Source organism: Leptinotarsa decemlineata, unplaced genomic scaffold (genome assembly GCF_025532065.1).
Source record: "Leptinotarsa decemlineata unplaced genomic scaffold, Ldec_3_MD MMD2_tig00001393_RagTag_RagTag, whole genome shotgun sequence".
Lineage (NCBI taxonomy): Eukaryota > Metazoa > Arthropoda > Insecta > Coleoptera > Chrysomelidae > Leptinotarsa > Leptinotarsa decemlineata.
The window spans coordinates 10,471,642-10,486,056 of record NW_027412562.1 but is presented as its reverse complement, the minus strand read 5'-3'; the positions used below and the strand labels follow the sequence as shown (position 1 = coordinate 10,486,056).

Sequence of the window (14,415 nt, the reverse complement as noted above, 5' to 3'; positions counted from 1 at the left end):
ATTACTTCTATAGGTAGATTCGTTCTCTCTTTCAGGTTCCCGTCTTCGGATAGCTTTCTCTGTATGATTTGGAGTGCTTCTTCGACCGGAACGTTGGTGTAAAGGCTTTCCTCGTCGAAACTAATTAGTTGATCTTCCTGTGTAACCTCAATTGACCCTAGTAGTTCGCAAAATGCCTTGAATTCTTCACAAAAGACGATGTTTTTTCTTGTAATGGTTGTATTAAGGGAAGTGAAAATCTAGACAAGTTTTGAGTAGCCGAATCTCTGGAGCTGATGATCGGTCTAAGCGGAACGTCCTTCTTGTGGAGTTTGAGTAGTCCATACAAGTGAGGGGGCTTACTGTGGTGCGGTGTTAGCGATGATCTTTCCTTGTCCGAAAAATAGACTTGGTGTTTTTTCAAAATCTGGTACAACTTTCTTTCGATTGATGCAGTAGGGTCCCGTACGATCTTTGTGTATCGTCCCTTCTGAAGAATCTCAGAGAACGGTATCCATTACCACAGTAGCGTTTCTTTTATCTGCAGGTAGAATCTTGATGGTGTTGTCTCTACGTAGGCCGTTCAGAGCTCTACGTTCTTCATTGCTGATGTTAGATGTCGGAACTAGTTCTCGATCCAGCCGTTCTCTAATTTTCCATCTGAACTCTTCTGCCTCGGTCTGGTCAATAAGGGAACTGGTGGATTCTACTGCAATAATTATCTCCAAAGTGTAGCATAGATGTTGGCGTAATGGCGAAATTTAGGCCTTTCGTCAACAAGGATTCCTCTATTCTCGTAATCGGGCGGGAACTCATGTTAACGACGTTAGCGGATTCATAGTTGTCCTGTTTTAGGTCTGTATTTGGGCATTGTTTCCTCACTAACTTCCCCCACTTTCTGTTGTGGTTATTCTCCATGTCTTGGCGGATCTTCAAGCATGTGCTTTCAATCTTGGCAAGGATTGGTCCATGATCATCTTCCAATGTACCTCTTCTTATTTCTTCAAATCGTTCCGTGGCATCCTGCAACAAAGTTGACCTCTTCCAACGGTGATAATTGATTTGAGACCTTATCAGTGCTCGGCTGGTGCGTTCCAATATGCGTTTAGCTCTCTCTCTTCTGGAATTGGCGATTTCAGCAGAAAACCTTTGGGGATGATGTTGTCTCTCGCTCTGCACAGAAAACTGAGGTGAGTTTCTTCCTTTGTAATTCCTTTGTAAATATCCTCGTAATTAGTCGCTGGTTTCGGGTCCGTACCGGGTATTCAACGTTTGTTTGAAGGTGATTGACAATGTTTCATGATGAATTTCACTAGTTCGGACTTCCATTGTCTACTATACTCTACTATACTACCATAAAATGATTTGAAATCCCTGAAACAACTAAAAAAGAAGAATTGAAAATGAATAGCTGAAAATAACAATAAATGGCCAACTCCCGCCAAAATGGTCATCTCCCACGGAACCAGTGAAGCGGAAAATGGAAAGCGGGGATACGTGAAAGTACTCGAACGACCTATAAATAGTCATCTCTCGGAGGAATCAGTCCAGTCATCACCCGAAGACGATTGTAGATACTAACAATCGAAACGTCGTGAACTAACGTGACTTGGAATCTCTCCAATTTTTATTTTCTTTTTTCATTTCTTTATTTTTATTTATTCAGTTGTTCTATTTTTACTTGTATTTTATTTCACTATTATCTCATTTCAGTTTTATTTTGCTTAAATATAATTGTTATTTTCAGTTATTCATTTTTAATTCTTCTTTTTTAGTTGTTTCAGGGATTTTAAATCATTTTATATAGTAGACAATGGAAGTCCGAACTAGTGAAATTCATCATGAAACATTGTCAATCACCTTCAAACAAACATTAAAAAACTTTATATTGCTGAACAGAGGACTAAAATCCACCTTTCCAACAAGGTGCCACACGACCCCCTTTGCTATTCAAAATTTTCGAGGAGGTGCTTATAATTCGGAAATTGTAATTTGTCAATTGTCAATTTAAGAATAAAAATCGACCTATTTCAGGTTTTTTTCACATAGTACATAATAACGCTAAAAATGAATTTATTCCATACATATGGACTGCACTGTATATGTTTTACTTTACTAGACTTTGCCAATAAGATGTTCAAATTTCGAGTAATAAAGCATATTTTGATTTGATTTGATATGAAAATTCAGCAATTTTGGAACGAACTTTGCTGCCATATGCATCATGCCCAAAATTTATAAAAAATTGAAGAGCGCTATTACAGCAACTTCTGTAATAGTGATTCGACGATTTTCCATTACAACTTTCTTCGCTTTCTCAACATTTTCATTGGTTGTTGATGTGCTGGGTTGTTCATAGCGTCGTCATTCACATCTCGACCATCTTTGAAAAGCTTGTACCACTCGTAAATATTTTTATGACTCAGAGAACAATCACCGTACGCCACTGTCGACATTTCACGTGTTTTTTAGCACTCAATTCAACTTTTTTCATGATCCATTTTTTTCGATAGCAGAAAATCGCCAAACACGCAAAACACTTGTAACTTTTATGCCTCTCACCATTAAATTAAGCATGCTTAATAGCTGAAACTGCGAACATATGTTCGAGACGAGTGTACCAACACAACATTCGCCCTATTTTTTTTAACAGAATTTTTATATTGTGTTCAAATTTAGTTTAATTATTTTTTAGTGGAAATCACATCTGAGTTTACATCCGAAAATGAAATATGGATTTTTTTCAAATGGTTCATTCAAAATTCCAAATGCTTTGAATATCTTGCATGCATTTGCCTGAACCTTTATTGATTCCTCATGCATTATGCACCACCTGCTGTTATGGTTCTTTTCATACCATCTACCTGCCTTTTAATTACAAAGTACTCTTACTATATTGTTGTGAAATATGATAGAAGGGAGGTCAGTGGTGCTTACCACCTGGAGTACATTTTTTCATTCAATTTATACTCACCTTAGTTCTTTTGAATCCTTAGATGTTATATTAGTACAGGAAAATTAGATGAGAAACCGAAATAATCTGAAGTTGACTAGCTTTTATGACATTAATTCAAAGTGGTAGATAGGAATAAGATGCGTTCGAATGAATTGGAAGAGGATGATAAAAAAGCTTGGAACAATAATAATAGCTGTAATTGCTCGATAGTAAATCCATTGATAGGACAAGAATGAATTGGAAAAACTACGTTGAAATGTATGAAATATTTGTTATCTTTACCTCTGTTGCAAATCATCATCTTATTTTCAATTACTACCAGTGTTGGAATTATTTAAAGAACTGTGGAGGATACAAAATATTTTCAAGCAAGATTTACGTAAGAATTAAAATTAACCAACTGTTTCAACTACAAAATCACCTTTCACAGTAATGGGTCTGATCATAATTTAATGAATGAGATGAAATTGGAATATATTTCAGAACCAGTAGATGTTGGAACCACTATTTTTTCAAATAAATTGTATCAGAATAAGAAATTATTGAACTTTTGAAAACAAAAAGGGTAGGACCTAATCAAAGAATTAGAAAATTCTATATAAGGATCCCTACAAAAGTTTTCAGAAATAAAATCCGTAATACTTTTATGAACCAGAACTAACTGTAGTATAAAATGGAATGGGAAGAGCCCGGCTCTTCTCTCTCAGAGATGGCGCTGTAAAAATTCTTATCTCTAATATTTTTTATTCCTTGGATTAATAGCTTTTAAATACTTTTGTCTGATAGCGTTTTGAATTTTTATGCTAATGGCCCTTACGTGAAGCCAGTATATTATTTTCAAGCTAAAACTCTTATTGTATAACTTTCACTGGTGGCACCATCTCTAGTACAGCAGGACAAGTATAGTAACTAATTTTGTATCCTTTTGTCATATTTTCAAATTCTGTTGAATTCAAATTATTTCATATTTGGCACAATTCAAAATGTGAATGTTGGCCCATACACAGTGATGCAAAACTACCATATTTGATTATGCATCCACGCAAATTTGAGAATATGTATTATTAAACATATATAGGGCACGGCATTTGGTTCCCTGGTTGAATTCGATTCTGCGTGGCATGCATTGCCCAAACCTGTTTGTGAGTGTTGGACAATGGCGTTAACATGTCAGTTCCAGATCGTGGTTTAACTGCACTGCAAATAAAGAAGGTCATATCTATATTTTGTGAAGAATCATTTCAAACATGTTTTGTATGTTGTAGAAGATTAAACTGAAACTTTTAGTTTAATCTTTCTCTTGAAGATGATCACTTGGTGGTCGAAACACATGTCGAGGTATTAAAATAACGGTTTGGTGTTGGGATGAAACTCCATTATAATAGACAAGTCAGACAATTAGGTATACTTAGATGCTAGGGTAAGTCGAATGATAAAATAACTGCATAATAGTAACGAAATGTAGAACTAATAATAATAATGAAAAATTGGTGTGGAGATGGTGTTCTTATTGAAAATAGATTTGGACAGTTGATAACTAGTTACCATTAGCCTTTAGCCCATGTATCTTACAAGCATCACATATTTTTGCAATTGACTCAATTTGATTGTCTATCCAGGATAATGAAAAATATGAACGTGCTGATAAACCCTTCATATTGACAATTCCTGTGTGTGAACCATGAAGTTCTTTCAAAATAATCTCCATATATTTGTTTGGTACGATTAAACGATATCCCCACATTAAATAGTTTTGATTGATGGAAATTTCATTTTTTCTAATAAAAAATGGGATAAGTTCTTTCAAACGACATAGATCTGGTCAACCGTTTTGCACATGAAAAAGATATTTTACTTAAAATAGGATCGACATTTTTACTTTGATACACTTCAAATTTATTTTATAATCTGATTCTTCCAAATACTTCAGATAGGAAATATTTGAAAGAATATCATTAATATTCATTTATTTATTTATTTATTCATTAACGGGTAACACCCAATTTAGTTTAAGAGATTTCACAATAAATTATATGAATACAACAAATAATTACATCTAACTTACTTGCTAAAAGTAAAACTAATTCATTAATAAAGAATAACAGTGAGAACATAAATTTACTGAATTGAAATAATAATTGAATGATTGAATGATTAAGATATGGAAAATTCAATAATTGAGGATGTTTATATTTATATTTATTACCATTTATAATTTATTTTGGAGCGAGCGTAATGCAAACTTAAATTTTGTTTCGTTCAATGAAAAGAAGTCCAGATCGACTTTATTACCACCAATAGCAACTCTAGACAGGGGAGAATATTTACTGTAGTTACAACGATGAAAATCTATTGTAAATGTTTCTGTATTCCTTCTACTTCTAGAAGGAACATGTAAGCCAATTTGTGCTGGCAATGCAGGGCAGTTAATAAGAGAATTCAATAATTGAAATAAGAGTTTTAAGTCAGTTTCCACTCTACAACTACTTAGCTTCATTATATCTGCATTATTTCTGGGAAAAAAGTTTTTGCTCTCTACTTCTCCCTTTCCAAAGAGTATTTCATAATATTTGTATGTTTAGGTAAACATGCATTAGATTTAACAGATTCTTTTATTTCTTGATAGCTGGGAAATTACAAAATGTATTAGTTTGTAGGAGCTGGGAAAAAACTTTTGATTTTCTACTTCTCCATCATTATATAGAAAATGGGAAGCTTCCGAAGGAAGAAAGTGATTAAAACACTGATGCAAACTCTTCACAAACACGTGTAGATCTTGTTCACAAGTTTTTTTAGATACAAACCTTAAGAAAAAATCCATTAAAAACAACTATTGTCATACATTCATTTTCGAAATTGAAACATATCATTCATAGAAACGCTTCACAACGTTATGCATCAAAGAATATTGATATAAAATTCAACTTTTATCGAGAATTCCTCATCTCCAGGTGTATTTTAAAGCTTTTGATGAAAACACTTGTCTTCAATACATCTATGGCACTTTTTTGACAAACGATGCACTGAATCTTTGCAAAGTTATTCAAAATGGTGCTGATGAAGAGTTGAATACAACTATTTTCACCCAAAACTTCGAAGTACACCTGGAAATTGAAAGTTACTCAAATGAGTGAAATTTTATAATACTCGAGTTATACATTAACATTGTGTAGCGTGCATGATATCTATTTCAATGCCATAACAAATGTTTGACGTCTCAACTGGATGAAAGAAAGTTATTTCTGTTAATTCCGTGTTCAGATATAATAATAATATACTTTATTGTCATTAAGAATAAATCTTGTGGACAAGGCTTGTGAAAAATACATACAAATGTAAGTATAGAAATGTGAAGTGTGAATATAAAAACACCTACAAAAGAGTAAAGTTAGAACATACACTATAGTTCAACATCGAAATTTTGTCTCAACATGCTTGTGTACTATGTGTACAGACTAGTTAAAAATATTATCAACACTTATATAATAGACTTATTAACATATATATACTTATATATAATATAACAAATAAACATACCCATTGAACCAGACAAACAAACATTTATATCCAAACAAGAATATAAACAAAAATCTTATATAAAACCTGAATTCAAATATGCACATTTTGTCACGTAAATTTATCATTATAGAACTCTTGCAAATTATAATAGGGTGTATCAGCCAGAAATGTTTTTACTCTTATTCTAAACATTTTGTTGGTCAAATTTGCCTGTCTTATATCTGAGGGCAAGTGATTAAACATCTTGGCCCCATTGTAATAAATAGAATTCCTGACCAAATTTTTTAAAGGAATTGGCAATTTCAACGCGGTAGAACGGGTGCTATAAGAATGGCATGAAGCCTCAAATAGGGACATATTTTTGTAAATGAGGCAAATGGTTTCCAAAATGAACAAAGCATTCACTGTTAAAATCTTTTGCTCAGCGAATTTGTGTCTGTATGAATCACAAGGTTTAATTTTACACATATACCTGATAGCCCGTTTCTGCAGTACTAATACAGAGAGAAGTGCTGATGAATTGCATACTCCCCAAAACGGTATTCCATAACGTAGGTGAAATTCAACTAGGGTGTAATACACCGTTCTGGCAGTTTTGATTCCCAAATTTATTGAAGTTACTCTCACTGCATAACATCCAGAACAAATTTTACTTTTGAGTTGTTTAATATGCTCAATAAATTTGAGCTTGTTGTCAATGTGAATACCTAGAAATTTAGATTGAATCTCGTTCTTGATCACTAAGTTATCACCGAATGACAGGTCATCACGAGCACATCTAAATGATGTTTGTTTTAGTGATATTAAAGGATAGCAAATTAGCGTCACACCACTCCTTGATTTTTTCATATCAGTAGAAATTGCACTGTGTAAATCATTTGAGTGTCGTCGTGTCATCAGCGAAAATAGTGAAATTTCCAGAAATTCTCAAATTTGCCATGTCATTGACATATAATAAGAATAAGATGGGTCCCAAAACTGATCCTTGTGGGACACCGCACACAATTTCTTTTTTTTTTCTGAGTCCTGTTGTTTAAAGATGTTTAAAAATAGTTGTTTCAGATAGATTATTCTTCCTGGTTGTATTTGAAAAAATTGCATGCATGATCTATACATCTTTGTGAAGTTTTATTTAGTTGCCTCCTTTGAACGGATGTTGCACATTTTCTATAAATATATTACCAAATATAAAACCAAAAGGTTTCTTCTTGAAAATTAATCTCTCCGAAAAAAAAAAAACCTTTATTAAAGAAACAGAATTTTTGTAGAAATTCTTATAATAAAAACAAAACATTTAAAAAAATTTATTAGGTCGAGAATGACAAGTCATTTATCTCATTAAATTGTTAACAGACATATATACTTTTTTTATATCCAATTCAAGTTTCCTAGTTCATTGAAAAAGGAAGGTTTCTTTTCACAAACGCTCTTCAAATAAAAATGTTTTCCAAGCATTTTAGTTATGTCCTGACACAAAACAGTCAACCAACCACTATTACAAAATTTCTGGAACTAATTTAAACCATCATGATGGGGGGTGAATTTCATGTTGACGGAAGTTCATACAAATGTATGAAAGACACATCATATAAACTTATTGAACTAGTCGTAACAAAACCTACAAGTTACAGCAATAGAAATACAAAATAGGTATATAGGGCGTTCCAACAAAAACTTAACCCTCCTGTAAGTCAGAAACGGACGTGTAATCGAAAATTTCAAAGAACACGTCAATTTTTGTTTCTAGGGGGACTGTCATTTCACAAATTATTATTCAGTCATCCTTGTTCACTGTGTTCCAACATGGTTTATTCTACTAAAGAGGGAATAGAAATTGTTGCAACCTATTATCGAAATAATGAATGTGCTAAAGCTGCTGCAAGAATTTATAATACAATTCATCCAAACCACAACTTGAGCAATCAATACGTTAAACAGTTTATGGATAAGTTTCGAACTTCAGGTTCTGTTCACAACAGAAAACATGAAGTATCTCATCAGAAATGACGAAGTTGAAGTTGCAGTTTTAGGACATGTACAAATGGATAATCCACAATCTATCAGACAAGTAGCTAGAGTGTCTGGTGTATCAGCTACTAGTGTTTTTCGGATTTTGCAAGCCTACAGATTCCATCCTTTCAAAATAAAGCTAGTTCAGGAATTAAACGAAGATGATCCAGATCGTCAACTTCAGTTTTGTGAGAAATTAACCAATCCAATAACCCAAACCTATTATACAATATATGTTTTTCAGACGAAAGTTCTTTCATGTTGAATGGTGAAGTGAATAGATATAATTGTCGTTACTGGAGCGATGTGAATCCTCATTTGGTGATGGTAATACATTCACAAACCACAAAAATTGAATGTCTGGGCCGGCATTCTTAATAATCATATTGTTTGACCATTCTTCATTGAAGGTAATCTCAATGGGGACACATACTTAAATCTATTACAAGACTGTGTAGATCCTATGATTACACAAATTTTAGAAAACCACGACAATTTAGTAGAAAATGAACGAACGTTTTCCAATGCGTTGGATCGGCAGCTAGATCACCTGATCTCACACCGATGGACTTTTTTCTGTAGGGACATCTGAAGCCGAACGTGTACTCTACCAAGCCTACAAATCTAGAAGACCTGCGATAGAGAATTGTTCGGGAATGCCGATATCTGACTCTGGACATCTTGAATAATTTACGGAACGCTTTTGAGAGTAGACTGTATTATTGTATGGAACAAGGTGGAGGTCATTTTGAACAATTTATTTGATTTTGTTTCCACTGATATTATTCGTTGTTGATTTCCTCAATGAAATGAACAACAGCGAATTTTCTGGTTTTTCTTAAATAAAACGTTCAACATTTAATTTCTCAATAACGAATGAATCAAATTCGAAAAAAATTACAGAAGTAATAGAAGGACAAGAGACCTTTCAAATGATGTATTACTTGACCCCTCATGCCATTGAAATAAAAATTGACGTGTTCTTTGAAATTTTCGATTACACGTCGGTTTCCGACTTACAGGGGGGGTTAAGTTTTCGTTGGAACGCCCTGTATATTGAAAGCCAAAAAACATTAAAAGTTACAAAAATACCAACATAAAGTAAGTATATATTAATCTTCAATAAATCAAGGAAAAAGAAGACTCTCGAATCAAATACTATATGAAATTATGAATTTCCTCAGGTTTTAAAAGTTCAACAAAAAATCCAATTCAGCTCAAATTCATAATGATATTCACTTATTTTTCTGCCTGTTTTAGATTATCACCAAGGCCACGCAACATATCACCCCCTCCAGGAGTCGCAACTATGGAACCTTTTGATTCTAACTTGAGAACATTTAGAGAAGCTTTGGTCTCCTCGCCCCTGTCTTGCGTGCCTCGAGGATCTGATCTTTGTGCTTTCATTACGGGAGAAATGGCTCGTCACACTAAAAGACCTGCCAGTCCTTCTGACGTTACGATGGGAAGTCCTACCCAACATAAGCGGCCTAGATACATGTGAAATCAAAGATATGTTGTAAAGATACGTTGTGCTAGTTCTTTATTTCACTATTTATCATGAATTTAGAAATTTTAATGATGGTAAGTGGAAATGATATTCCACCAGAATTCACATTTATTTATTTGGAGACATTAGTTTCAGGAGATGAGCACTGTTTAAAATCAGTTGAGCAATTGAATAGTTTTTATGACAACATAGGTTGACATTACAAACCATGACCTGAAATTGAATACATATTTTCTCAAAATCTAACTCACAGTTTTACTTGTCCAGTGTGGCGAATCAGTGTTTCAACCTTCTCAAAGAATTCGAGTCCATAGAAGTGTTTACCATTTCTGTAAACATTGATCCACCCCAATATCTAAAAGAGACAGAGTTTCGAGCTGCAAGGTCGTGCTATGTAGCCCTTAAAGAAGCAGTTTCGGTCATCTTATTGTGCTTGTTGAGACCACACATCATTACTGAAGATCCCCATCATGTAGTGGCAAGTTATCTTCATTTCTATAAACTTGAAGTGGAGATACAATTATTTTACAAGCTTATGATTTAACAGAAGTTTATTCCGAAAACATTTCAAGATTTTAGCAATATCCCACGATCATCCTTCATGATATTTCAAGAAATGCGTGAAATAAAATTGTTAGACGAAATTAGTCCTTTGAAGACGATGATAATTCTATTAGGCTCTTTAATTTGAGCAGCTTAGATCTGAAAAATAGACTCGAGAAAAACGAAGAAATGAACACTTTTCTTGTCCAAAAATAATATCTGTAGTTCAGATTATTACTGATCTAATCTAAAAAAAAATGCATAGTTTTCACTTGATTGGAAAAAAGAAAATTCAACAAGTAATAATAGAAAGCAGAACGGAAATGTGCCCTTACTCTTATAACACAAGTTTTTCGAATATTTCGATAAGATTCAGTATCATCTTCGGTAAAAAGCTACAAAAGGTTCAAATGATAGTAATAAAATTTGAAATTTACAAGACAAAGTTGAAAACTCATTGTTGCTGAGGTTGTCTGTGTCAAAAAAGATGTGATATTTATGAAAGTAAATACATGTCAGTAAAATAAGACAAGTCACTGAGTTAAAATAACTCGGTGGCTCACTGAGGCACATTCATTATATAAGTAATTCTTAATAAAACATTCAAATGTGTTTAAAATATAATTTACTAATATGAGATCATATGCTACGTACAAAGAAGACAAAGAGACAAGAAACATGACAATGACATCTGTCATAGAATTCAGTTTTAAATATGTTAGTCCATGCAGAAACCATGGAACAATTAGAACAGTTTTGATGCAGTGAGATGAGAGACATTTGCTGGAATAACTTGTGTTATAAGAGTAGACTTCCGTTCTGCTGTTCACCCAAAGATACTTTCAAAGTTTCGTTCTTGACTAGTCGGCAAACTGGAAAAATTTTGGGAGTCACTTTCTGATGAATGAACCATTTTCTTATAGAACTAACAAATAATATTGACTTCATTTATTTTCAGAATGTGTAAAATTCTATTGATGTACGTCAAAAAAGCTATTGAACTTCAACATTCTACACAGCTATATTTAATGTTGGTGGCTTGAGAACCTGCAGTTTTTCCTCATGAGACTTTTGCTTTTTTATTATAACAGGCGACGACACATCGGTACCTTTTTCAATGGGCACCTCAAATCAGCTTTCTATTTAGTTCCAACTAGAAGATTTGTTCTTTTCACTAGAGAATGGGCCAGTTCAACACGTCTGTAATATTTTTCACATATCTAATAAATCTCTATGATTGTCATCACCACTCCAGATGAAACGGGCCGCCCTGTGTTTTTTGGATCCACACTAAACATTGCCTTTATTAGCACTTGAGTCTCATTCCAAATTTATGACGATTGTTTCTGATTTATTTTCTGATAAACAAACATCCCGAAACAGAACGAGAGGTTCGTTAAAACAAGTTTCATCCATAGAGGCAACAGCAGCTTGGAGTCCACTCGTCACCATATTTTCATTATTGCAGAAATGAAGTAGTTGAAAACAGTCTTTGCTCATCAACAACTCAGGACTCACTAACTATATACATCACAGAATATGTTATCAAAAATAAATATTGAACTCCGTATCTATCATGGATATCAGACTCTGAAATAAATTTTGTGGTAGTTTGACAAAAAATCTGACAATGTGGGCGCAATGATTATACTCATTAAGCCCTAGAAAATCATGGTCGTCTTCACAAAACATGAATCATGAATATAAACAACCAATTGCAATAAAGTCTGAAATTGAATTATTCAAAAATCCCATAGTTGGTACGCGGCTTTGGATACATCTAAAGAAAACATTTCTTCCTCCTTTTCTATTGCGAATTCAAGAACATTGTAAAAGTTTTAGAAAAACCTGTCCGAAAAAACAAAATGATCCATTTATACTTCATTATTAAATATATGAAGAACTAGCTTGCAACGTATGTGTACATACTATATTTAACAACAATATGGAATTTGTTTTATAGGTCATTTTGAATTATTAATAATGATATTTATTGCTCTAAGAAATACAATTCAAAGTAAGGTCACGAACATTTCATTGATTCGGTTTTCAACCCAGTTTAAAAACAGTAACCTGTAAAATAGTTTAGTAGAATATTGAATTGAATATTTATGATTATCCAAACAATATTTTTGCAGACTTTGTAATATGCAGGGCTTTGTCATACCAATTTAACTGTCATTTAAAATTTGTGTTCAAATTAATTTTAAATAGTTCATCACCTTGTTTTTATTTGTTTCATTATTCCTAAGAGCCAATTCTAGTTACATTCGGTGATTATCATAAATTTATTGAGGGGCACCTAATTGAACTAGTCAATTCTTAACATTGAATCCTGTCAACCAGTCATATTATTTTGATCTTCAATTGCTAGAATTTGCAAATAGGATTTTGCTTTATAGCCCAATATACCATAATAGCCAGAACTACGTCATTTTAGCAAGGATAATAACAAACACTGTAACATGTAGACGAGTACTAATGTATGTGTATTCACATAAAAAAGGTTTGATAACCTTTCTGGGTATTTTCAACTTTCACAATCAAAAATTGTATCGGAGAGCTTTATACAGATGTAGAAGGGGTAAAACTTTTAGTTAACTCCCATAAGTTACTGCATAAATTCAATTTTTTTTTCACAATGAAAAATGTTCTGTTTTTCAGTAACTTGCCCTATTTGATAATTTATACCTATAACAAAATTAAGACTTATTGATATTTATCTTGATGTTTCAGAGGCCAAGGCTTCAGAAATAGTAAAAATCAAATATATATATTTCATACTAACAGATCATTCATTCTCAACTTCATAGTACTCTATTGTCAAAATATTAGCTTTTCTAAAATGACGTGTATCTAGCAGGTCTAGGGTTTTGGACTATTACAATTGTCTCTTTTTTGACTAGTTGTTGAATAAAACTTTTTAAAGTTGTAGTTTTTTCCGTTTGTTATATTCTTATAAAGTTGAGTGATTTATATTTGTAAATTGGTCTAAATATACTAAATATTTTAGTTGAGTTTTTTGCGTTTATTATTTAGACAGACAGGTTGTTTCTGAAAATTTGGAAACAAATTCGTGTGAAATTGTATTGCGAAAGTATGCTAAGCAAAGAGACTTTGTTGAATAAAGAAAAAAATAATTTTTTATGTTATAGAGTATACTGCTGTCTGACTGATTCAAGGAAAGTAATTTCGGAAAGGAAATGTTCTTTCAACTCCCTTCTCCAAAAAGTCACAAACTTTGTGCGAGGATTAAGTGAATTGTCTTTAAAAGTTATCTGAAAAGGTGCTGACGAGGAATTGAAAACTGGTGTTTCAATTCCAAACTTCTAAGTACACCTGAAAATTGAAAGTTTTTCTTGCAAGTGAAATATTTTATCAATTTACTATGACTTGACTATGATATCTATTCTTATTCATTTATTTATCAACTGGAAACATTCTACCAAATTAATTGCATTTAGGGAAATACTTTAATTTTTGCTTTATAATAATTATAATGAATTTCATTAGTTCGGACTTCCATTGTCTAATGATTTAAAAATGATTGGTTTTCCCCGAAAGAATCAATAAAATTGAAATGAATAGCTGAAAATAACAATTATATTAAGAAAAAAAAGCCTCAAATGAAATTACAATGAAATAAAATACAAGCAACAATTGAAAATTGCACAATAAAAAAAAAGAAATGGAAATAAAAAGGGTTCAAGCTAAGTTACTTCAGGACTTTTTAATTGTTAGTATCCACAATAGTCTTCAGGTGATGACTGGACTCATTCCTCCGAGAGATGACTATTTATAGGTCATTCGAGTGCTTTCACCTATCCCCTCTTCCCTCTCTCCGCTTCACCAGTTTAGCGGGAGCTGGCCGTTTGACGAGAGTTGGCCTTTTTCTGCT

At 32.8% G+C, this 14,415-nt stretch overlaps 1 protein-coding gene across 1 annotated transcript in view; it reads left to right on the top strand.

Moving 5' to 3' along the window:
- The window catches only part of LOC111512646 (HUWE1-associated protein modifying stress responses), a 29,211-nt gene extending 15,677 nt beyond the window's left edge, over nucleotides 1-13,534 (top strand). The window contains exon 4 of the mRNA XM_074175975.1: nucleotides 9,725-13,534. Coding sequence (XP_074032076.1) covers nucleotides 9,725-9,968 — 244 coding nt within the window. The 3' untranslated portion in view covers nucleotides 9,969-13,534. The remainder of the gene's footprint in view (nucleotides 1-9,724) is intronic.
- The last annotated feature ends 881 nt before the right edge of the window (nucleotides 13,535-14,415 follow it).